Below are 24,350 nucleotides of genomic sequence, written 5' to 3'. Positions count from 1 at the left end.
TACATACGTCAATAAAAAATAGAGACTTGAATAGATTTTCTAGATTGTAAAATTTTAAGAAAATTTTTCTAACGTCAGAATTAATAAAATAATTATTTTATTATTATATTTAACAATTATATATATTTTTTCTAGATTAAGTAGATAGAACTGCGCTTACTTTTATAGTTTTCATTTCAATGACCTAACTTTATCGATTAAAAACTAAAAATAGATTTTTATTATAAGTTCAACAAAGAATTTTTTTTTATTAAAAAAAAAAATCCGTTTTATTACATATTTATAAACTAAGGCTTATATTTAATAAATTTTATTCTATTCATTAAATTTAATTAAAAATTGCAAGTACATAAACAAATTTTAATATGTAAATACTAAATATCGTTAAAATCATAAGTTACAATTTTAAATATAAAAAAAAAACATTTTATTTTTTTATGACTTATAGATAAGAAAAAAAAAATTTTTACGACTTAATAATAACATAATTTTATTATTGTAAGTAAAGGAAAATGTTAAAAGTCGATCAACAGGTCATTAATAAATGATGAATCACATTTGTATAGAAAACCGGTAGTTATGACGACGACACGAATATCTTCAGCCAATAGAAATGATCCACATCAAGTAAACGTCACTTTTAACCAATGAGACGCTTCGAAAACTACCAGAGTGTTCGTTGATCCCACTCCAAGGAGGAATATTCTGCAGTACGGTCGAGTTATTGCATCAGGCATCAGGTATAGAGAGAAGAACATAACAGAAGAGTCAAATAAAGGAAACATTTGATGGTTAAGCTCCAGAGTGTTTGGTTATTAAATAATAATTTTAATAAATTCTCTTACATTCAGTAACGCAATAAAGCTTGAAGATAATTACAGTGATATTATTACACAATCCATAAGTGAGATAATTTTTATTGCTCTAATAGTTTATTGATAAATCTATGGCATATTATGATTTCGCCAAAAAGTGTCATAATCACATTGCCTAAAGGGCTTCAAAAATCACCAGTGATTAGCCCGGTGCGTAATATTATTAAGCCGACTGGAAATTTAAATTTTACTACATCTATTCTCGCCACAAAGTCCAAGGTTGACGCTAAGAACATGCAGAAAATTCAGCACGATTGTTATGGTGATATCCAGGGTGAGCTGATGAAAACAGACATGTGGCTGAGAGGAAAAAAACGAAGGCTTGATCATCTTTCATGGGAAGAAAAACTCCAAAGAAAGTAAGTAAATTAATTTGAACATGATTAGTATGTAACATATGTTACCTAAGTTATCATCCTGAAGTTAGCTGACAGCTGTCAATTTTTTTAATAAATTAATTACAATAAAAAGAATACTTTAAAAATTTTTTTTTAATTTTGATACGTGGAATTTTTTAATTAAATATTTTTTATTATAATTTAATTGATATAAAACTAGCAACCTTGGAGTCACTTGCGAACTATAAATAAATATAAATTTTGCTTTATTAAATAATGACTTTTGTTAAATTGCACTGTACTTTTTTAACTATTGACATTTTCAAAGATATAAGCTCATCTTGATGTTATACTCATCAAGAGCTTTCATTTGAGTATCCACATGCATTTTGATGTATTTTTCATATATACATATATAGAATATATATATATATATATATATATATATATATATATATATAAATATATGAAATATATGAAAAATTTATGTGGGTACTCAAATGAAAGGTCTTGATGAGTGTAATAACGGGATGAGCTTATATCTTAAAAGTTGTCAATAGTTCAGAAAATACAAGGTAATTTCTTAATTATGTTAAATTGCACTGTACTTTCTTAAATATTGACATTTTTAAAGATATAAGCTCATCCTGATGTTACACTCATCAAGAGCTTTCATTTGAGTACCCACATGCATTTTGATATATTTTTCATTTATACATATATATAATATATATATAAATATATAAAATATATGAAAAATTGATGTGGGTACTCAAATGAAAGGTCTTGATGAGTGTAATAACGGGATGAGCTTATATCTTAAAAGTTGTAAATAGTTCAGAAAATACAAGGTAATTTCTTAATTATGTTGAATTGCACTGTACTTTCTTAAATATTGACATTTTTAAAGATATAAGCTCATCCTGATGTTACACTCATCAAGAGCTTTCATTTGAGTACCCACATGCATTTTGATATATTTTTCATATATTCATATATATGTATATATATAATATATGAATATATGAAAAATTGATGTGGGTACTTAAATGAAAGGTCTTGATGAGTGTAACATCGGGATGAGCTTATATCTTAAAAAATGTCAATAGTTCACGACATACAGAGTCATTTCTTTGTTATGTAGAGTTATACCAATGAAAATAAAATTAGCGGACATTTTAATCATTTTTTTCTATCGAATTTTATTTTTTTAAAAAATTTCATTTGTAAAAAAGTTGAAAAACTGTAAGGGCATTTAAAAAAAAAAATATAATTTTTTTTTTTTAATTTAATAAATTAAGCAAAATCAAAAATGTCTAACTTTATTATTATGTCATACTAAAGTTGTCCAGCAATTAATGAATAATTTTTTTTAACCTAGAAAACTGAAGAACCGAGTTGCTGCCCAAACATCCAGAGACCGTAAAAAAGCAAAGCTTGATGAGCTGGAAGAAACAGTAAGAACTTTAGTGGAGAAAAATGAACTAATCGCAGAAGAGTGTGACAGTCTGAGAGCGCAAAACGAAGCATTATGTGCGGAGAATCAAAGGCTGAAGGAAGGAGATAAAAGCGTTAATAAAACTGATTCAGATCGGTATTGCTCAATGTGCATGGGTCGTGTCGGTTGTGTTGCACCCGCGCTGGGATCAGCTGTATCCCCCATTAACCCTCTGCCGCAGGGTGGGGCAACTCAACTGGCACCGTCCCTAACACCGTCAGCAAGTGCGGAAATTCTGTTGAAGATATTGACGCTTTACCTCCTCTGGAGGAACTCTTTGCCGACATCCAAAGTGACGGCTATGTCGAACGACTCGAAGAACTTGCAGAAAGTCTTCTGCGAGAAGTTACCGCTGGCGTGGAAGCTCATGCTCAGAGACCAAGTGATCAGGTGAGATTATTTCCTTAAAAATCTTATTTTTATTAATACTTACTAGCAACCTTGCAGTCACTATGTGGCTGCCTTGACTTGTGAACTATAAATAAATAAAATTTTGCTTTGTTAAATAATGACTATTTTTAAATTGCACTGTTCTTTTTTAACTATTGACATTTTTAAATATATAAGCTCATCTTGATGTTCCACTCATCAAGAGCTTTCATTTGAGTACCCACATGCATTTTTGATATATTTTTCTTATATACATATATATAATATATATAAATATATGAAAAATTGATGTGGTTACTCGAATGAAAGGTCTTGAAGAGTGTAACATCGGGATGAGCTTATATCTTTAAAAATATCAATAGTTCACAAGATACAAGGTCGTTTCTTAATTATGTTAAATTGCATTGTATTTTCTAAACTATTGACATTTTTAAAGATATAAGCTCATCCCGATGTTCTGCTCATCAAGAGCTTTCATTTGAGTACCCACATGCATTTTCATATATTTTTCATATATTCATATATATAATATATATAAATATATGAAATATATGAAAAATGGATGTGGGTACTCAAATGAAAGGTCTTGATGAGTGTAACATCGGAGTGAGCTTATATCTTTAAAAATGTCAATAGTTCACAAGATATTTGTTAAATTGCACATGTAATTTCTTAACAATTGACATTTTTAAAGATATAAGCTCATTTTGATGTTTCACTCATCAAGGGCTTTCATTTGAATACCCACATGCATTTTTGATATATTTTTCATATATACACATATATAATATATATAAATATATAAAATATATGAAAAATTAATGTGGGTACTCAAATGAAAGGTCTTGAAGAGTGTAACATCGAAGTGAGCTTATATTTTTAAAAATGTCAATCCTTCACGAAATACATGGTCATTTCTTAATTATCTATCTAGAGATAGAGTATTTTAATGATATAGATTCGTGAGAATTTTAGTTTATTTTTTATTTATCTGTACTCAGGTCACCATCAAGAAAGATACCTTTGAAGAATCTGATGATTCAAAAAAAATGGTGGGGCAGGCATCAAAAAATGTGGAAGCCAGTCCAATCTGCAGTAGCTTAAATTTATATCCCAAAGAGTCTAACCCTTTCCCCGCTCAATATGTTGATAAATCACCAATACCAGAATTATTTAAACGTGAAGTTAAAATCAAGCAAGAACCCGTCAGCGATGTCGACACTGTTTATGGGACCTACGATGAGGCTACTAATTGTATAACTATCATTTATCCTGGAGAAGACGAGGGTATCAGAATAGACGAATGTGTCCAAGAAGTCAGCAGTGATGAATCCGCTAATTTAACGCCTAATTATTACAATAATGTTTCACCTGCTTACTCAATAGCAGACTCTATGTCACCTTCTAGCATGCATTCTGATGATTCTGATGCTAATTCTGTATGCTATAAAATGAAATCTAATATATCCAATTGTGGATACGAATCTCATGATTTTGCGCAAGCTGAAAGGCATACTGACACTGCAGCACTCACAGATTTATGGCACGAAAGTTTTTCGGAATTATTTCCTAGTCTTGTTTAATTAATTAAATTTATCTATTTTTTAAATGAAAATAAAGTTAGCTGACATCTAAAAATTTTTATAATTTTTTTTTCATTAAAAGAATCATTACAAAAAAATAAAAAAAAATTTTCATTTGTAAAAAACTTTAAAAACTGCAATTGCAATTTTTCAAAAATATTTTTTAGTTGTAATTTAATGAGATAAAAAAAAAAAACAAAAATTTTTTAGAATAATACTAAAGTTAGCCGAAATTTTTAATTTTTTGATTTTTTTTAATAATTAAATTAGAACAAAAAAATATTTTTTAAAAATTGTTTTAAAAATTTTTTACAAATGAACATTTTTTTTTATTTTTTTCTAATGATTCTTTTAATGAAAAAAAATCTTAAAAATTTTTAAAAGTCGGCTAACTTAATTTTCATTTTTTTAGATATAAGTAAATGTTCACTGAAATTTTTTTTTGTACTTTATAAATGTAAATATATTATTATATTCAACATATATTTTTATACTTATTTAAAAATAACATTTATGTCATCACAATAATCTTTTCTGTCGAGTACATTTTTTAAAGATTAAATTTCGTGTTGAAAAATTGTTTTAAATTTTATTAAGAATTTTTAACTTCCCGCTGAGAAAATTGAAAATTTTCAAAAATCGGGAAGTTATTGTTTTCACCCCGTTTTTCGAAAATCGAGTTTTCATCAGATCTCGAAGTTTTGAGGTCCTAGGAAGCTTTCCTGACTATTTCCGCGGTGATGTCACCGTGTATGTATGTATGTATGTATGTATGTAAATCTCTCATAACTTTTGAATGGATCATCCGATTCGATCGAAATAAGCGGCGTTTTGAAGAGTTTCTTTGCCCCTAGAATTCTGATACTAATTTACAGAATTTCAGTCGATAAATTTTGAGAAATCTCAAAAATAAAATTTCCAAAAATTCGTTTTTTTTAAATATCTTTTAAACGTCTGAACTGATGAATTCCAAAAACTACTCAGCTCTTGACCTCAAAAAACCACGTCGATTGCCACCAGCCCGGTCAAAATCGGTTAATTTGTTCGTGAGATATCGTTGTCGAAAAAAATGTTTTTTTTCAGAATTTCTATGAAATTTTTAGTCTGACCAGTTTACGCTTAAAGATTTTCCAAAAAACTTAAAAAACTGCGTTGAATGCCGTAAACCGCGAGAAAATTGGTTATTTCATTCAAAAGTTATTGCGGTTTGAAAATTCAAAAAATAGTGTTCTATAAAACTTCATTAGCCTTTTGAGCTCGAAGAGCTCAAAAGCACAGAACAGCGGTTTATTTGAGCTCGGGGAGCTCAAAATTACACATAAATTATATTTTTGAGCTTGAAGAGCTTAAAAAATAAGTGAATTGTTGAGCATTTAGGTATGGAGGTAGCGGGAAGTTGCAGAGATGGCCTTTAGGGTCAACAGTTTTCCTAATTTTTTTCTTAAACAATATTCGATTATAAAATAATTGTTTAAAGTGCGCACTTTTAATCAAATTTTTTTTCATCCAATTTCATCGTGTAAGTGTCTCATCTATAATTTAACTTTATGTCTTAAGAAATAATTTATAAACAATTGAAGTGGTAAAAGCATTTTGTAATGTATTGTAATTAAAAATAATTTATTAATAAACTCTAAGGTTGTGTCTATTATTATATATTGCCTTTATTGTAATTAAATTTTTTATTAGATAAGATTTCCATCGATAGAATACAAGGTATATTTTATTGACCCTTTTTAGTTTTTTTTTTTTTTTTTTTTTTTAATTAGTCTATTGATTAGTTAATGATAGTAATATTAATACTGTATTAATAGAACCATTTATTAGTATTTAACTAATTGAATAATCAAATATTTATGAAAAACATAAAAAAATTCCGTGACGATTGTCAAACAAAAATAATGTCAGTTTTTATAATTATCTGTACATGTATAAATATAACAATTGTAAAATTATATATAGAAAAGTATTTTTAATAATTTTTAATTACTATTAAAATTATAAAAGTTAATTATTATTATATATCTAGATCAAAAGATAAAATTTTATAAAATAACAACGATCTGTTAATAGAAGACATTAGTGTTTTGTTTTTAATTATTTTAAAATTTGGAATCGGTATACAAAATTTTGAGCTGTAAATTTATAATAATAAAATTAGCCGACGTTTTTAATTATTTTATTTTTTTTATTTATAAAATTGAAACAAAACAATATTTTCAAAAATTGCATTTAAAATTCTTCAAGTTTTTTGCAAATTAATTTTTTTGTAAAAAACTTAAAAAACTACAAGTGAAATTAAAAAAAAATATTTTTTAGTTCTAATTTAATAAATGAAAAATAAAAAATTAGAAACGCCGGCTAACTTTAGTACTATAAATTTTTAATCGATTACTTCGTTGCCGTAATTTTTTTTTTATGACTTCTTTAAATCAGTTAAACAATTTAATCATATCATAAAAAATAAATTCTATAAAGTCACATAACTATTTTAAAATTATCAGAAGTTTAAACTTTAGAGTACTTAAATAATTATTTGCATGAATATTATTCTAATGCAAAATAAAAATTTTTTTTAATTAATTAAATATTCGAATAATATTTTTTTTATCCTTCTATTATAAAATAATTAGAATAATAATTAACCAAAAAGCTTTTCAAAGCAACCATGACAATAAGGTTTATCATTTTGTTCTTTGAAAGTCCCTTTATTGAGTTGCTTAAGGCAAAAGGCGCAGACAAAATGTTCCGGATGAAATTTACGAAACATTGCAGTAATACAACGCCCTGAAAAATAAATAAAAAGTGATTATTTATGAACTTATAATAAAAAAGTGTATGCAAGATAGTCATATTAAATACCAGTAATCGGTTTATGACAACCAGCGCAAAGAGACCCACGCTTTGCATGATAATGTGTTTCGCAATATGGCAAACCCTCATGGTCAAAGAAAGAACCGCCTTGGAATTTTTGTCGACAGTCCTGCAATTGATATTTACAAGTTGAATTATTAAAATAGCAAGATAAATATTTAACGAATCATTATTATCTATTTTGATTTCTGCGAATGGCAAAACAATGTGTTTGCCAAAAATTTCTCCAAGGCACTGAGACATGAAGCATCATTAAGACGAGATTGAGTGAATCTCTTTAAGCAACAGCTGAACTATAATTTATTGTTTCAAATTAATGTTTACGGAAATAGCGTAGTTTCTTTTAATTATTATTGCTATTTATGTAATAAATACTGATAAAAATATTAGGTAATTATTTACAAGTAAGGTTAAACGTATTTTTGGCCATATTTAGGTGAAAAATTAAAATTTTCAAATTTTTTTTTGATTCTGATTTTTTTACGGCGCATTTATGATAAAAAATGTGAAAAAAAAAAATAAAGATTTCGATAGCTTTTTTTTGCCTTCAAAAGTTGGAAAAAATTTTGGCTCCTTTTTTTTGGATGAAATTTCTATTTTATCTTTTTTTGATATATATTTTTTTAAAAAGTGTACAAAAAAACGAATTAAAAAAAAAAAAGTTGAATACCACAATTTTTTTGAAAATTTATTAAAATCGTGGTAATTAACTTTTTTTTTTAAATTGTTCATTTTTTTATCTATTTTTCAAAAAAAAAATATATCGGCTCTCATATTTTTAGATAAAATTTTTATTTTATCTTTTTTTGATATATTTTTTTTTTAATTCATAAAAAAACGAAAAATTAAAAAAAATTTTAATAACATAATTTTTTTAAAAATTTATAAATTTTTTTCAAAACTTGTAAAATTGTGATAATCAATTTTTTTTTTAACTTGTTTATTTTTTTATGTATTTTTTAAAAAAAATATATCAAAATTAAAAAAAAAATTTCGTTCAAAAAAACGAAAATAAAAATAGTAAACCCCACTTGTAAATAATTACCAAATATTATCAAAATTACATCCTACATTACACGATATATACACAAATTAAAATTTTTTCAAGGTCGGTATCTAGGTCATTATACCCCTTCAACACTTAGACCCTGACCCCGAAATAAAAACCAAACAATTCAACAAAGACCGCGGGTATATAAACCCCGCGTGCTTGTGTATGTATGTGTGTTTATTTTGTTTTGTTTTTTTTTCATTTTTTTTTTTTTTTTTTTTTTTACAATATTTATTTAACATGAGACAAATCTTATCAAGATTACGTACAATCTACATAGAAAAAATATAAGAGAAAAATGCAAGAAGAGAAAAAATAATTTTTTTCTCTTCTTGCAAAATAATCTTTGACAACCTCTCTATAAATTTTGATTTGTGTATATTGTGTATTGTAATATGTAAATAATTATTTCTTCAAAAAATGACTTATCATCATAATTTTGCTTATCTAAAATATTTTAGGGGTTGTGGGCTCCACATGGTTGGAGCCCGAGGGCATGTGGGATTTCAAAGCAAGATGATAAAATCATTAAAATTAAGGCATGAAAAAGTATCATTCATTAGGCTTCCTCTTCTTCTTCTTCTTCATCATCAACTCCAACGCATTTGGGACATACTGGTTTTCCCTCCATCGCATAAAATGATTTACCTGACACAGCTTTTTTGCAGTCCTATAATTGAATTTACATTAAAAATATTATTTTAACCTAATTAATTATCCCTAAGGCCAAAAAATGGCGTTTTTTCTTTGTTTAAATTTGAGGTTAAACATATTTATATTAATGGTCACCTATTTGCTGGAAAAAATTTTTTAAGAATAAATAAATATAATAATAATAAAAAAAATGTACCCTGCAAACGAAGCAGTCAGGATGCCACTGACTATTAAGCGCTGAGATATAGTTCTCCATTATTGCACGATTACATCCGCCGCATTTAGGAGCGAACATATCAAAGTAATCCTCACGGCAATAAGGTTTGCCATCACGCTCATGAAATCCGTCCTCACCAAATTGCTTGCCACACTGAGCACAAAAGAAGTGCTCTGTATGCCAAGTCTTCTCTAACGCAGTTACACATTTCTGAAATAAATAATTAAATTAGTCTTAAATTAAAAAAAAAAAAAATGACACTGGATGTCATCCCAGATTATACTCAGTGATATCTGTGGTAAAAAAAATTTCAGATAGTAACTAGTATAATCCAGATTATACTGGATGATATCTGGATTATACCCAGTGATATCTGGATTATATTAATTGTAATCTGGATTATACCAGCTACTCTCAGAAATTTTTTTTCGCTCAGTATAATCTGGGATGATATCCAGTGTCATCTTGTTCTTAATAAAATTCCGTGTAGTAAAATTCCAGAGCCTCACATCCAAAATTGGTCCATTGCAGTAAGCACAACGAGGCGAAAATAAATTGTGGTAATCATTCTCGCAGTAAGGATGACCTTCTCGTTCAAAAAAGTTGCGAGTTCCAAGTTCCTCACGGCAATGAGTGCAGGTAAAATGTTCCGGATGCCACGTTTTACCTAGAGCAGTGATAACCTGTCCGACGATAGGCTTCTCGCAAGCACTGCAGCATCCTTTCTGGGTTGTATTGATACCTTGGCGACTCATATCTGCCTGGAGATTACCAAGCATAGAATCCAACTGGTTTTGCTTTATGTGGGTTGTTGTCAATGTATGACTGCTCTCGCCTTGCTGCGGTTGATACTGGTGTGACGAGTGGGTTTCAGAAAAATGAATCCTAGTTTGTGCTGCTGATCCACCAGTTTCCGTAGGTAACGGACTTGAAGCACTCTTAGTCGCCTTGTTCGGCTTTGCGTAGGGAGAGTCTGTCACTGTTTGATGCTGATGGGTACTACCATTTATCTAAAAGTCAAAAAATGTTTGATAATATTTTTAAAATAAAAAAAAAAAATAAATTGATTAAATAATAAAAAAATATCCGAAAAATCTTTGATCTTTAGAAAAAATAAATTATTTTGGATAGTTCTAGAGGAAAGTTCTAAACACCTTAGGCTCCTAGTAAGCTTGCAAGACTGACTGAAAAGCTCTCGAGATTGAGTCTCTTGAGGTTCTCAACCCCACTCCAAACCAGAGGAGATTGCTAAGACGAAGGCGATGAAAAAAGAGATGGAAGCAGAATGACAGTGGATAATTTTCATTTGCCAACGAAATGGAGGAATACTGACGCTATTTCGGTAACCTAGCCGTCCAAGAATGGGCAGGCTACGTTACTGTTTTTCGTCGATACATATGGCAGCAGTTAGTAGTTGTTGTTAGTCCCTTCGGATATTCTTGATTTTAAAAGCTTTTTTTATGATCAATTCAAATTTACCTTGAATTCTGAAAGAGAGGCCATCAGATCGTCAAGCTCTTTCGTTGCATTGCTAGCAGTATGACCGTTCAAATAGTCACTGGATCGCTCCAGTACATTTTGACGACCTAGGTGACTTTCATACACTGGGTGCACTTCGGTAGATGTTTCTTGAATTGTTACTTTTACTCTTCCTTCATGGCCGTAATCTCTATTATTTTTAAATTAATTTAAAAATTAATTAATTTTTAAATGAATTAATTTTTAAATGAATTCATTTATAAATTAATTAATTTTTAAATGAATTAATTTTTAAATTAATTCATTTTTAAATGAATTAATTTTTAAATTAATTCATTTTTAAATGAATTAATTTTTAAATTAATTCATTTTTAAATGAATTAATTTTTAAATTAATTCATTTTTGAATTAGTTAGTTTTTAAATAATTAATTAATTATTAAATTAATTAATTAATAAGTTTTTAATATGAATATATTCCAAATTATCAGACTTTAACACGATCTGAATATGATTTTACTCGAGTAATTTTTTTTTTATTTTAATTATTGTTACCAAAGATTATATAAAGTTATTATTGTTAAAAAAAAATGTATCTATTGCATGATTGATGTATCTATTGATATATTGCTATAAGAGCTTCCTTATGAGCAATTTATAAATAAAAAAAAAAAAAAAAAAAATTTTAATTTTAAAACTAAGATTTTTTTTTGTTGGATTTTAAAATAAAATTACCCGTTAGGTACTGCGGTGTTTAATTCTTCCAACAGAGCATCCACAGTTGGACGTGATGTTGATAAGCTGCTTGGTGACCTCATCATTGGACTTGTTTCATTGTTCAATGCTCCAGTTGATGATCTGCTGTCTGTAATATATTAAAAATTAAATATATTGAATTCAAGTTAATCAGACCAAAATTTTGTTATTTTATGTTGATTTTTTTAATTTATTAAAAATTAATTAAGACTTGGTGATCAATGACGAAAATAGATTTTTAAAAAATATGTCAATTTAAATAGTTTACAAGTATTTATATTAATAGATGTATATATTTGAAGCAACCGAGTGGCAACTTGCCAGAATTTATTAAGTTTTAAGAAAATTTAATATATAAAAAATTTTTGAAAAATTTGAAATGAATTGATACTAACCGCGTTCTATAGAATAAGAATTGTAGCGAGCATTACTTAAGTCTTGAAGTAATGTGTCTAATTCAGAAAGATTGTTATTCAAAGACGGCATTTTTCCTGATGGCTGATAAGATCCGGAAGTTTTTACTTCCTCTATTATTTCCCGATTTTGATAAGTCGGCTGAAAAATAATAAAAATTTATTAATAAATGTTAGAGCATACAATAAAATTTGATAACTGCATATTTATTTTGGCTTTTAAAAACAATTTTGTGTAAGTCTGCCAAAATATTACATTATTATGCGAAATGTATGATGATGATGCCACGTCTTTGAAAATATTTCATTAACAGTTACATCATAAAGTAATATACACTTAAAAATAATTAATACACATCAGCAACTTGTAATTACTTTAATTTATTTTTGTAACTATTTATTTTATGTAACATGTTATTAAAAATTTTAATTATTTTTTTTTATGAAAATTTTCTTTTAAGAAAAAATAAATTAAATTAATAAGTGTACTTTTTTCATAAATAATGATAAAACATTTAATGTGTGTGTGTGTATGTATGTATGTATGTATGTATGTATGTATGTAAGTATGTAAACCTCTCATAACTATTGAATGGCTCCACCGATTCGATCGTGGTTGGCGCCATTCGAAAGGGCTTGTCCAAACTTAGATTTAGATAGATTCGACCGATAGATTTCGAAAAATCTAAAAAAAACTGAAAAAAAAAATTTTTTTCAAAAGTGGTTTTTTTGGAATAACTTTCGAACGGCTTTATAGATCAACTCCAAAAACTAATCAGCTCTTAACCTTGAAAAACCACGCCGATCGCCGCTAAACGGTCAAAATCGGTTAATTCGTTCGAGAGATATCGTGCAGGAAAGAAAACCCAAAAAAGTGTTTTTTCGGAATTACTCCGAAATTTCTAGTTTGATCAATATAAACTTAAAAATTTTTCATAAGACTTAAAAACTACGTCGAATGCCGCCAACCGCGTGAAAATCGGTTCATTCATTCAAAAGTTATTGCGGTTTGAAAACTCAAAAAATATTGTTTTTTCAACCTTCTATCAAACTTTTGAGCTTGAAAAGCTCAAAAGCATAGAAAAGTTATCTTTTTGAGCTCGAAGAGCTTAAAACAACATATAAATTGTATTTTTGAGCTCGAACAGCTCAAAAACGCCGTAAATGCAATTTTAAGCGCCCAGGTATGGAGTTAGCGGGAAGTTGCAGGGATGGCCTTCAGGGTCAACCGTTTTCCTAATTTTTTTTTATTAAAAAATGTAAATGAAGAAAATTAAATTTCAATAAAAAAATTTTACGTACGGTTTAAAATGTCTTGTCTTCATTTATGTGCAATTTATTGTTTTATATTATTTAAAAAAAAAATTTTAATTTAATTAAAAAAATTAAGACTTAAGCTCTAATTTTTTAAAATAAAATAACAATTTTTTAGCCTATAAATTTAATATGATATTTTTTTGCTATTTCTAAAAAATTTATTGATATAAAAAAATCGATTTTTTTTAAACCTAAAGCAACTTGTAATTACTTTAATTTATTTTCATAACAATGTATTTTATGTAAAATATTATTATTTTTATTTTAATTATTTTTTTTTAAATTGTGGCTAAGAAAATTTTCTTTTTAGAAAAAATAAATTAAATTAACAAGATTTATAATTATTTTTTTTAATAAAAATTTTGTCCAAGGTTTAAAATGTCTTTTCTTAAATTATTTATAAAAAAAATTATATCAGTAATATTTATTACTGATATTAATTATTGATATTAATTATAATATTTATTACACTAATATATATTATTATGAAAAATTATATAAATAAATTATTTTTAAAAAAATTTCAAAATTAATTAAAAAAATTAAGACTTAGCTCTAATTTTTTAAAATAAAATAACAATTTTTTTTTAGCCTGTAAAATTAATCTGATATTTTTTTGCTATTTCTCAGAAATTTATTGATATTTTCTTTATAAAAAAAATTATTTTTTTTTAAACTTAAAGAAGATATGTCTGAATAATTTAATTTAATAATTGTAAAATCAAAACTTTTGATTTTAATAATTCTTATCTATTATAAAATAAAAAAATGATGATCCAATGTGTAAAATATTATTGATCTAAATCCGTAAGATAGCTATAACGAAAACTGGGTTAAAACAAAAATATCTAAAAGCAAACTACATAAAAATATAACGGTGATATCAATATAGTTTTGGAGGAAAATTTATTACTGTTAGTTATACTTGTATATATAACACGGTTTATTACAAGTTGCAGATATTTATGAATAGATTATTTTTTATGTAACTGAAAGATTATTTGACCTAATAATACAGCTCTATGACTAGATTTTTTTGACTTGCTTTTAAACACTAAATTATTAAAGATTATAAATAACTTTATTTATAAATATACAGCCAGAGTCTTGAAATTATAAAAAACCTAATGAACTCATGAATATTATGCTAGATTCTATTTTAATTTTATTTAATGATCTTTACAGGTGTTTTCGTGTTAGTAAACAAGCATAACAACACTTAAAAAAATAAATGACAAATAGACATACTAGAAAAATAAAAATTATACTATTTTAGGAGCATCTAGTTAATTTGATGGTTGGAACTTATTCAACTAGTTGTTTGAAATATTTACAAATTATCATCTTCACAAAATATTAATATCTTAAATTTTATTCTTCTGTCTATTTATGAAAAATTTATTTTTAAGATTTATTAATTTAATTTATTTAATAAAATTTATTAATTATCAGTGAAAATTATTAAAAAATAATTGTTAAAATTTAAAAAGCTTAAATTTTTAGTAAATTATTTACAATTTAAAAAAAAGACAGTTTTTATAATAAAATATGAAAAAAACCAAATATAGTTTTTTTTTTCTATAAAATACAAAATTCAATAAATAAATTTTTTTACTTACCGATTGCGGAGGTAGTGGCGACGTCCGATTGTCATAAGATCGATAAATATTTTGTGGGTGAGTTCGGCTGCCATTTAACGAACCATATCCTGGAGTTGATTTATTATTCAAATGATGATTTCCATCCGGTGATACCGTATTTTGTAAATCAGCTAGCAATGCATCTGCAAAAAAAAAATAATGTGTATTAGAAGAATTGTTCAGTAAAAAATAAAATTATAAATTTTTAAATTTATTAAAAAATTTAGGAATTATAATTTTTAGTGGATATTCCATCAGTGTAATGTTAGGGTGAGTTTATATCTTCAAAAATGTCAATAGTCAAGAAAGTACAGCGCAATTTAATATAATTAAGAAATGACCTTGTATCTTATAAACTATTGACATTTTTAAAGATATAAGTTCATCCCGATATTATACTCATCAAGACCTTTTATTTGAGTACCCACATCAATTTTTCATATATTTTATATATTTATATATTCTACAAATACCATAAATATAAAATATATAAAAAATGTCATGAGGGTGCTTAAATAAAAGGTCTTGATGAATGTAACATCGAAATGAGTTTATATCTTAAAAAATGTCAATAATTAAGAAATGACCTTTTTATCGTGGGAACTATTGACATTTTTATAGATATAAGCTCATCCTGATGTTACACTCATCAAAACCTTTTATTTGAGTACCCACATCAATTTTTCGTATATTTATATATATTATATATATATATATATATATATATATATATATATATATATATATATATATATATATATATATATATATATATATATGAAAAATATATCAAAATACATGTGGGTACTCAAATGAAAGCTCTTAATGAGTATAACATCAAGATGAGCTTATATCTTTAAAAACGTCAATAGTTAAAAAATTACAGTGCAATTTAACAAAAGTCATTATTTAATAAAGCAAAATTTTATTTATTTATAGGTCACAAGTAAATTATAATTAAAATAATAAATTCATTGATATTAACAAAACAGCTTAATTAATTTTCCTGCAAGAAATAAGAATTTTAATAAGTAAAAATAACAAACAAGAATTTCTTCGCGTCCTTGGTACTGTTGATGGATTTTTGACATACGTCATTCCTCACTATCATCAAACTACACATCGCAGTAATTTAAATTGATAAGAAATTTAAAGCTGGCATGTTTTAATTGAGGTCTCATATTTTCTCTCAAGATTTTACTTACTTATATGTTGCTCCAATGGCTTATGTCTTTGAATTGTCGCCAAGCGATTACAACTGATAGGAAATACTGGAGACACTGGCCTCGAAAGATTCATTTTTTATTTTTTTTATTTAATATTTTAATCCAAAACTATCTCAATTAAATGTTAATAATATTAAAAATCATAAATATTTTTAAAATACATAAAAAAAATTGTTTTCTTAAAAAATTAGAAATATTTAGATATACAAATTAATTAATTAAATTTTTTATAAACTATCAACGCACACAAATATAATTTTTTATTAATATTAATATTATAAATTTGCTTGATGTAATAAACATAAGTTGAGTTACGCGTTGCGAAAATTACAGCGAGTACCAAAAATAAATCACAATTTAGATCAAAAGTTTAATAATAATAATTACATAATTTAATTTAATATTAATTATTTTTTTTTTATTTTCAAATAAACTTCATCTAAAAAAAAAAAATTTAATAAAATAAATTTTATTGAATAAACTCAAACTTGATTTGTCAATCGAAACTTTTACACGTTCCAACAAAAATAAATGTATCCTTTATTTATAAACACGTGCCACAAGTAATAACATTTAGCGTTTCCACGTGAGAGAGACAACAAAGATAGTTAATAAGATCTTATGTCTGGTAAGACTCAAGAAGGAAAACTAAAATCACAAGGAGCTTCTATTAAATCAGAACGCGTACTTGGATTATGTCTTTCTTACTGAACTTACTGTACATTAAGTATAGCCGAAAGAATATAATCTTGGCCAAGGTGTGCCTAGCATCTCTTTTCTCACTTGTTCATACAAACAAAAATAATATCTTCCGTCTTACTTCTAACGCAATACTAAAAATAATACTAAAGTTAGCCGACGTTTTTAATTTATTAATTATAAATTAAAACTAAAAAAATATTTCTAAAAAATTGCACGGATAGATTTTCAAGTTTTTTACAAATAAAAAATTTTTCTTCAATAAAAAACAATTTTTATAATTCATTTTATTGAAAAATTATTAAAAAAAAATTTATAAAGTAAAAAATTAAAAAAATAAAAGTCCAATTTATTAAAAATATTTTTTTAGTTCTAATTTATTTAATAAAAAAAATCAAAAAATAAATTTTTCACTAAAAATTTGTTTTATTTATCAAAAAATCTAAACTTATAAATTACACGATTAATAACCGATAAATGACAGCGCCTCAATGCGAATTGGAGTATAATATTACGCAATAAATAATATTGAAAACCGTTTATAATATAAAAGTTGCTGAAGCTATAGTGGGAACGCCAAGATATAATATTATATCAACAGAAATAAAATGTTAAGAACTGCGTGGGAGTACAGTGTGTGTCATAGGAGAATTTTTCATATATAACTAATCTTCCAAACCTCATATGGATCCAGACCTCGAACAGACGTATTATCAAGGATTTTAATAAACTCCAATAATCGCTTTTATTAAATGGTTAAATTACTGGCCCTGACGTAATAATAAATTATTTTAAAATATTTATCGGGATAAAAATAGCGCGGTGATAATAAATAATAATGAAAAAAAAATTAACATACTTATGGATGACATTTCGATTACTATATAAGTGCATAAATACAAAGAATTTAGTATTTGTATACTCTAGTATACTCTAGGAATGTTATAGTATACTCTAGTATACTACACTGATAAAAAAATTGACTTGACTCAAGAGCCAAACTCTTGAACCAAGAATACCATTTTGAAGAAAATGATTTTCTTGAGTCAAGAGAAAAAATTCTTGAGCTAAGAAATTATTCTTGGTCTAAGAAAATTTTCTTGAGTCAAGAATTTATTCTCTTGACTCAAGAAAATCATTTTCTTCAAAGTGGAATTCTTGATTCAAGAGTTTGGCTCTTGAGTCAAGTCAATTTTTTTATCAGTGTATTCAATATACTCAATCCTTTCCTACCAATATCCTGTAACGTGAATGTCGAACGCTTCACGTAATAATTACCGTAACTCCTATTCTTTCCCGCTTCACAGCATTATTTATATTTGTAAAAAATGTGGAACGCTTCACGATTTTGCGTGTCATCCGTCCATCTTACGGTAAGCATTTTTACAAATATAAATAATACTGTGAAGCGGGAGAGAATAGGAGTTACGGTAATTATTACGTGAAGCGTTCCACATTCACGTAACAGGATATTGGTAGGAAAGGATTGAGAAAGGAATGTGGAGAGGATCATCTTAATGTGAGTTTATAGAATATGCGAGAAAAAATTATTAGATAGCTCGGACTGGGATTCGAACCCAGAACCTTCCAAAGACATGTCGGCTTCTCTACCATTTGAGCTATGCGGTCTATACTAAATTTCCTTTCGCTTATTCTATATACATTAAGCCACGCCGTCCATCTTACGGCAAGCATTTTTTACAAATATAAATAATGCTGTGAATATTATACTGTAACTCGTTGTATATACTGAGAGTACAAAAATACATATTAAAAATAAAATTTAATTGATCTTAATTATACAAAAAATTAACAGAGTATATTAAAATGTTTGGTGTAAATTTTTAATTTTTCAATGAAAATTATAATTATAATTAAATGGTAGTCAAGAATATTTTTTTATTTATTTTTATTAAGTATATATTAATTGTTTTTTTTAAAACAATTTAAAAAAGAAAAAAATTGAATTTTAAAAATAAAAAAATGTAATTTTTTACAAAATAAGTTAAAATTAAAAACTGTCGAGTTGGTTAATATTTTTTATAAATTAATAAGTCAACAAACTTTAAGGAATTTGAAATAAAATATTTGATTCAAGCTTCTATTTGTATAATGAATATAATATATTTATTTGTAATAAAAACTTACTTAGATATAAATTCAGTACGTTGAACTTTTCACGTTTTAATGAAAAAAGTTTATTTTTACTTTGTATCCAAATTATTTTTTACTTCTATTCGTAATTGAATATTTAAAGAACTCAATGTATACTACTATAAGATCCGTAAAAAAATTTGGTAACTGTATCGCACTTTATTGTAAGAGAGAAACTGTTGTAATACTTAGTTTCTATCCGATACTTCTTATTTACATAAAAAACGATATCTGATGACGCATTAAATGTGGTAATTTTATAGTCTAACTATTTTTGTAAAATTTATCATAAAAAACCAGAATTCTTATTCATAAAACCACAGATTTCCTGTATAGTAATAAAAGCCATTTCCGGGTAAATGGTAAAACATTTTTTATTAAATAACCATAAAGCGTTGTTCAGTATCTATGACTTCATAGGCCAGTCAACATAAATCTGAATTAGTGTTGAGTAAAAATTTACAATAAATTTATAGGAGCAAATAATTATTGTTATAAAAAATAAACAATAAACATTAAAGTTGTTATTAATTAAAAAATAAAATAATAAATCATAAGAGCTCTGAATGACACATGGCCCGAGAATAGATATATGGCCGCCTAGCGCCATCCATAAATATGCATTTGAATGTGTGTTTAGCTTGAGACACTACCGGGTCTCTGAATGCACCCAAATAAATTGTGCTAGTCGCTAAATTTTGTGTTACAATTAACCAGACTAAATAAAAGTGCTTGTTAGAAATTATTCTTCCTCGTGACATTATTCAAGTCATAATTATTGTAAATAAGATTAACTTTAAATAACATGTGCAATCTCATTTCTAGTAAAAAAATTTATTAAAATAATTAATTATTGAAGAAAATTAAAAATTTAAAAAACGTAAAGGGATAATCGCGTGGTTATCTTAGAATGCTGAGAACGTTTTATGAATAGAAAAAAAAGGAAGAATAAAAAACATAGCTGTTGAGTAACTTCTTGAATGCCGTCATGCAGATATTTATACACAGAATAGCTTTAACATCGACCTTAATTTATATTCTTTAATGTTAACAGTTCTTACACTGTCTCTTAACTAAATGCATACGTAGATTAAAAAAACAAAAACTATCAGTCGAATTTAAATTTTAATTAATCTCATCAGACAATTATCAATTTACAATTTTTTAAACACACATTAATTTAATATAAATATTTGCATTAGTTGTTTTTTCAAGTTTTTAATTTTTTTTCCAAGCTTAAAAAATTTTTTTCAGCTAATTTAATGAATGAAAATAAATTTAGCAGATATTAAATAATTTTTAGAATTTTTTTTTAACAAATTAATTATGGCAAAAGAAAATTGGCATGTAAAAATTTAAAAAAATGAAAAATGCAATTTTTTTTAAATTATTTTTTGGAATAAATTTTTGTTAAAAAAATCAAAAAATTCTCTAACTTTACTGTCATATTTAATTATCATTAATTTAATAAAATTAATTAAAATTTAATTTTAATAATTTAAATAAAAAATTTAATTTTAATTTTTTTTTTACAATAAAATTTCTAAAACTCACATCCTGGAGCTTCGGCATCTCTGCCTCTTCTTAAAGTTATCCTGTAAGGTCTGTAAATTGGCCCATAATTTGCTTTTTCATACATGGTTCTATCCATAATTATAATTTAATTTAAAAAAACAATTTTCGTCACAATTTGTTTAAAATTACAAACAAAACTCAGCCAGTTAAACTTTTCACTGCTTGAATAGTATTATCAAGTGTTTGCATCCATAATCGATTTAGGTGGTTTTATTTTAAGAAGAATATAAACAAAAATAAACTTAAAAAGCTTTAAATAGACGCTGTTATACACTTATATCTTCACATACTCTGATATGATTTTATGTAATGAGTAATGAGAATACTCAGGACTTTACCGCTCCACTGATCATGTCATTGAAGAAATGAAAAATTAGTTAATGATTACTGTAAATACAGTAGGTACAGATAAGACAGATTCGCTATCAGCAAATAAAAATCCAATAAACTGAAAACTAAACAGAAAGTAGAGTAAAATGATAACGGTGAACACTGAGAAGGACTTGAGCCTTTTAACTAAAGGCACTTGTTGAATTTTAAAACAAATCACACATAAACGGCATTGCTCGACAGATAAAAAGAAAGTGTTTTAAGTTAAGAGACTCAACTTATATTACGACTCGTTCGTCGCGCGACACTATAAGTGGAACGTTATTTTCTCTACGAGAAATAACAACTGCTATATATATATGTACATATATACGTTGAGATGCTTCAGTAATACTATCTCAGAACATGGGTGTTTGACCCACGACAAACGAGAAAACATGATGGAATTTTAAGCTTTAGTTTAGAAGATAAATATGATTGTAATTACTTGAAATTTGTTGGAAAATTTAAGAGCTTTTTTTACTGTAAATTCTTAACAAGTTTTTTGTAATTATTGTTTTATTTTTATTTCATTAATATCACGGTCGTAATTTAAATAATTAATTTAAGAAAAATTACAGCTAAATTTAAAATGTCGCTTCACTATAAATTTGTTTAAATTAATATCAAAATTAATTTAGCCAATATTTAATAATTTTAATAATTCTTCTAATAAATAAATTGCTGCATAAAAAAATGAACATTTAGAAATTTTAATAAATTAAAAATGCAATTATTTAAAATTAATTTTTCGGAGCAAATTTTTTTATTAAATAAAATTTAAAAATGGTCAAGTAATAGCTTAGTTTAATTTCATATTAATATGAAAATTAATTTAGCCGATATTTAATAATTTTAGTAATTCTTCTAACAAATAAATTGCTGCATAAAGAAAATGGACATTTAGAAATTTTATTAAATTAACAATGCAATTTTTAAAAATTAATTTTTCGGAGCAAATTTTTTTATTAAACAAAATTAAAAAGTAGTCAAGTGACAGCTTACTTTAATATCATTAAATTAATATGTATATAGAATAAGCGAAAAGGAAATTTAGTATAGCCCAAATGGTAGAGTAGCCATTAATTCATAAATTAATATGAATTGTTAATTACAAAATATTTAATCCACATTTTGATCTCAGAAAAATTGTTCAAAATGGTGAATTTAAGGATTACAAATTTATATGATTCTGGAGTTAGCTGACAATTGTCAATTTTTTTTAAATTTTATAACAAATTAATTATAGTAAAAAAAAAAAAAAAATGCTACACATTTTTTTATTTAATTTACTATGTAATAATTTAATTGTTATTAAATTTTTAAAAAATTTCTAATAACTGTCAACTAGTGTCATATATTTGTTAGTTAAATTTAGTGTAATTACTGATTAATATCTCGTAAATAATTTTTTTTTATTATTATATACCTTGTCAAAATTTTAATCAGTTTGGCTTTTTTTTCATCTTTAATTTTAATACATTTTTTTTTTTTTTTAATCTTGAGATAAAAAATAACTTTTTAAAATACTATAAGCACATCCACTTTCTTTTATGACATTTAAATTAACAATCACTTATCAATTTTTTAATTTTATTTACTCCAAAAAATCATTTTTAAAAAATTTCATTTTTTATTTTTTAAAATTTCTATATGTCAATTTTTTTTTTCTAATCTTTTTTTGCCATAATTTATTTGTTATAAAATTATTAAATATATGCTAAATGAATTTTCATCTTTCTTTTTGCAGAATGTTTACAAGTATAAATTCCAACTACGTGATAAACACTGTCATCAATCAATGTTCAGTGTCAACAAAACAAATTTACTCTAATAAACGTAATCTTCTATTTTTAGACTCCGCCAGTCAGATTTAATAATTATAACTTGAATTTCCCGCGATTTTATAGATTCTAAATAGGAAAAAATTCCATTTACTATTACATTAATTATTTGTAATTAATCCTCAGGAACAAAAACTTACCAGGGAGAATTTTTACTAATTTATACAAACATATTTTAAAAAACAACTTGATATTAAATGGACAATATTGAAAATTTAGCATAAGTCAAAATATTTCGAGGTTAAAAAATTATGAATAATTTATTGGAAAAAAAATGAAAACTCACCGAGATCATCCATAGTGTTTTTAAAAATTATTATTCCACGATTAGCAGCAACTTGTTCCAGATATTTCACAGCATTGAGTCAGATTTTGAAGCTTATAATTCACATGAAAAATTTTATAAAAGATAAAGTTATCGAAGGAATGTACAGAAACGTCAGGGAGGGACTGGAGTTAACATGGTGGACTTGGTTTGCACAGTTCCAAGAATTAAAAACCTGTTTATGGAAAAAGTAATATTATTTCATAGTTGTTGATAATTAGCAATGTATTAATATTTATTTTGTTTAATTTTTTATTCATTCATTAATTTTCCAATAAATACCTTTTTAATAATTAATAAATTCATTTTTTAAGAAAGACGGCTAATTTTATTGCGCATTTATTTTTACGCAGACGCGCAAGTATTAAAAATTAAAGCGGGAAATAAGAAATTCTTAACTAAATTTCTTTTTTCCAACAAAATTAAGTTGTCATTAATTATGTTTTAATTTAAGTTAATTATTTTAATAAAAATGTCATTTTTACTTACCATTTTTTTAAACTTAATTTAGCTACAAGTATTTTTTAACGAGTTTTAATTTAATTTTACTAAATTCGTCCCAAATAATTAAATAAATTAATTAAAATTGAATTGTCATACTCTGGCTAACTTATCTTCTCAGAAGTTATGACTTAAAACAAAAATAAAGTTTTTATAAATTTTATAAATATTTAAAAAAATTAAATTCATTCATTTTGAAATTGTTTATTTTTATTAAAATATAGATAAAAAATTGTAAATACATAATTAAATTTAAATACACTCAAATAATTATAATTATTTTAAATTTAATAATATAAATTATTGTAAAATATATCAAAATTATTCATTAAGTCGTAATGCAACTCGGCGCTTCTTAAATACTTTGATTAAAATAACTTGAAGAAAAAATAATTAATATTTAAAACCACAAGTCTTCTTAAATTGAAAAAGTTAGTAAATTTCTTACTTGCCAAAAATTTGACATAATTAACAAGTTTAAGATCCAATAATTCTAATTAAATTAAATACTGTTGATGTTTATTTGATCCTTATTCTTCTTACATTTAATTTAATTAAAAAAATTGATGCAAA

At 25.3% G+C, this 24,350-nt stretch overlaps 2 protein-coding genes and 1 long non-coding RNA gene across 7 annotated transcripts; 1 reads left to right on the top strand and 2 right to left on the bottom strand.

Moving 5' to 3' along the window:
• Window positions 1-645: 645 nt before the first annotated feature.
• On the top strand, window positions 646-4,389 carry LOC123264599 (X-box-binding protein 1). The gene is made up of 3 exons (XM_044727935.1): window positions 646-1,234; window positions 2,595-3,101; window positions 4,103-4,389. Exons 1-3 carry the CDS (start codon window positions 957-959, stop codon window positions 4,203-4,205), a joined length of 888 nt encoding a protein of 295 aa, XP_044583870.1. The 5' UTR covers window positions 646-956; the 3' UTR covers window positions 4,206-4,389.
• A 2,888-nt stretch (window positions 4,390-7,277) lies between these two features.
• LOC123264886 (paxillin-like) lies at window positions 7,278-23,413 on the bottom strand. 5 transcript variants are annotated; one of them, XM_044728403.1, is made up of 9 exons: window positions 23,238-23,413; window positions 15,064-15,227; window positions 12,110-12,269; window positions 11,694-11,823; window positions 10,960-11,149; window positions 9,990-10,490; window positions 9,460-9,690; window positions 7,547-7,667; window positions 7,278-7,471 (listed from the first exon to the last, which is right to left on the bottom strand). In XM_044728403.1, exons 1-9 carry the CDS (start codon window positions 23,248-23,250, stop codon window positions 7,326-7,328), a joined length of 1,656 nt encoding a protein of 551 aa, XP_044584338.1. In that variant the 5' UTR covers window positions 23,251-23,413; the 3' UTR covers window positions 7,278-7,325. The 5 variants fall into 5 exon arrangements, with proteins under 5 accessions (XP_044584338.1, XP_044584335.1, XP_044584336.1 ...); XM_044728400.1 differs by lacking the exon at window positions 23,238-23,413 and adding an exon at window positions 20,718-21,328; XM_044728401.1 differs by lacking the exon at window positions 23,238-23,413 and adding an exon at window positions 16,290-16,430.
• Window positions 17,028-17,911, bottom strand: LOC123264887. Its single transcript, XR_006509441.1, has 2 exons — window positions 17,469-17,911; window positions 17,028-17,143 (listed from the first exon to the last, which is right to left on the bottom strand). It is a non-coding gene; the product is annotated as an uncharacterized LOC123264887 (long non-coding RNA).
• Window positions 23,414-24,350: the final 937 nt, after the last annotated feature.

Source organism: Cotesia glomerata, linkage group LG5 (genome assembly GCF_020080835.1).
Source record: "Cotesia glomerata isolate CgM1 linkage group LG5, MPM_Cglom_v2.3, whole genome shotgun sequence".
Taxonomy (NCBI): Eukaryota; Metazoa; Arthropoda; class Insecta; order Hymenoptera; family Braconidae; genus Cotesia; species Cotesia glomerata.
This window is presented reverse-complemented; position numbering and strand designations above follow the sequence as displayed.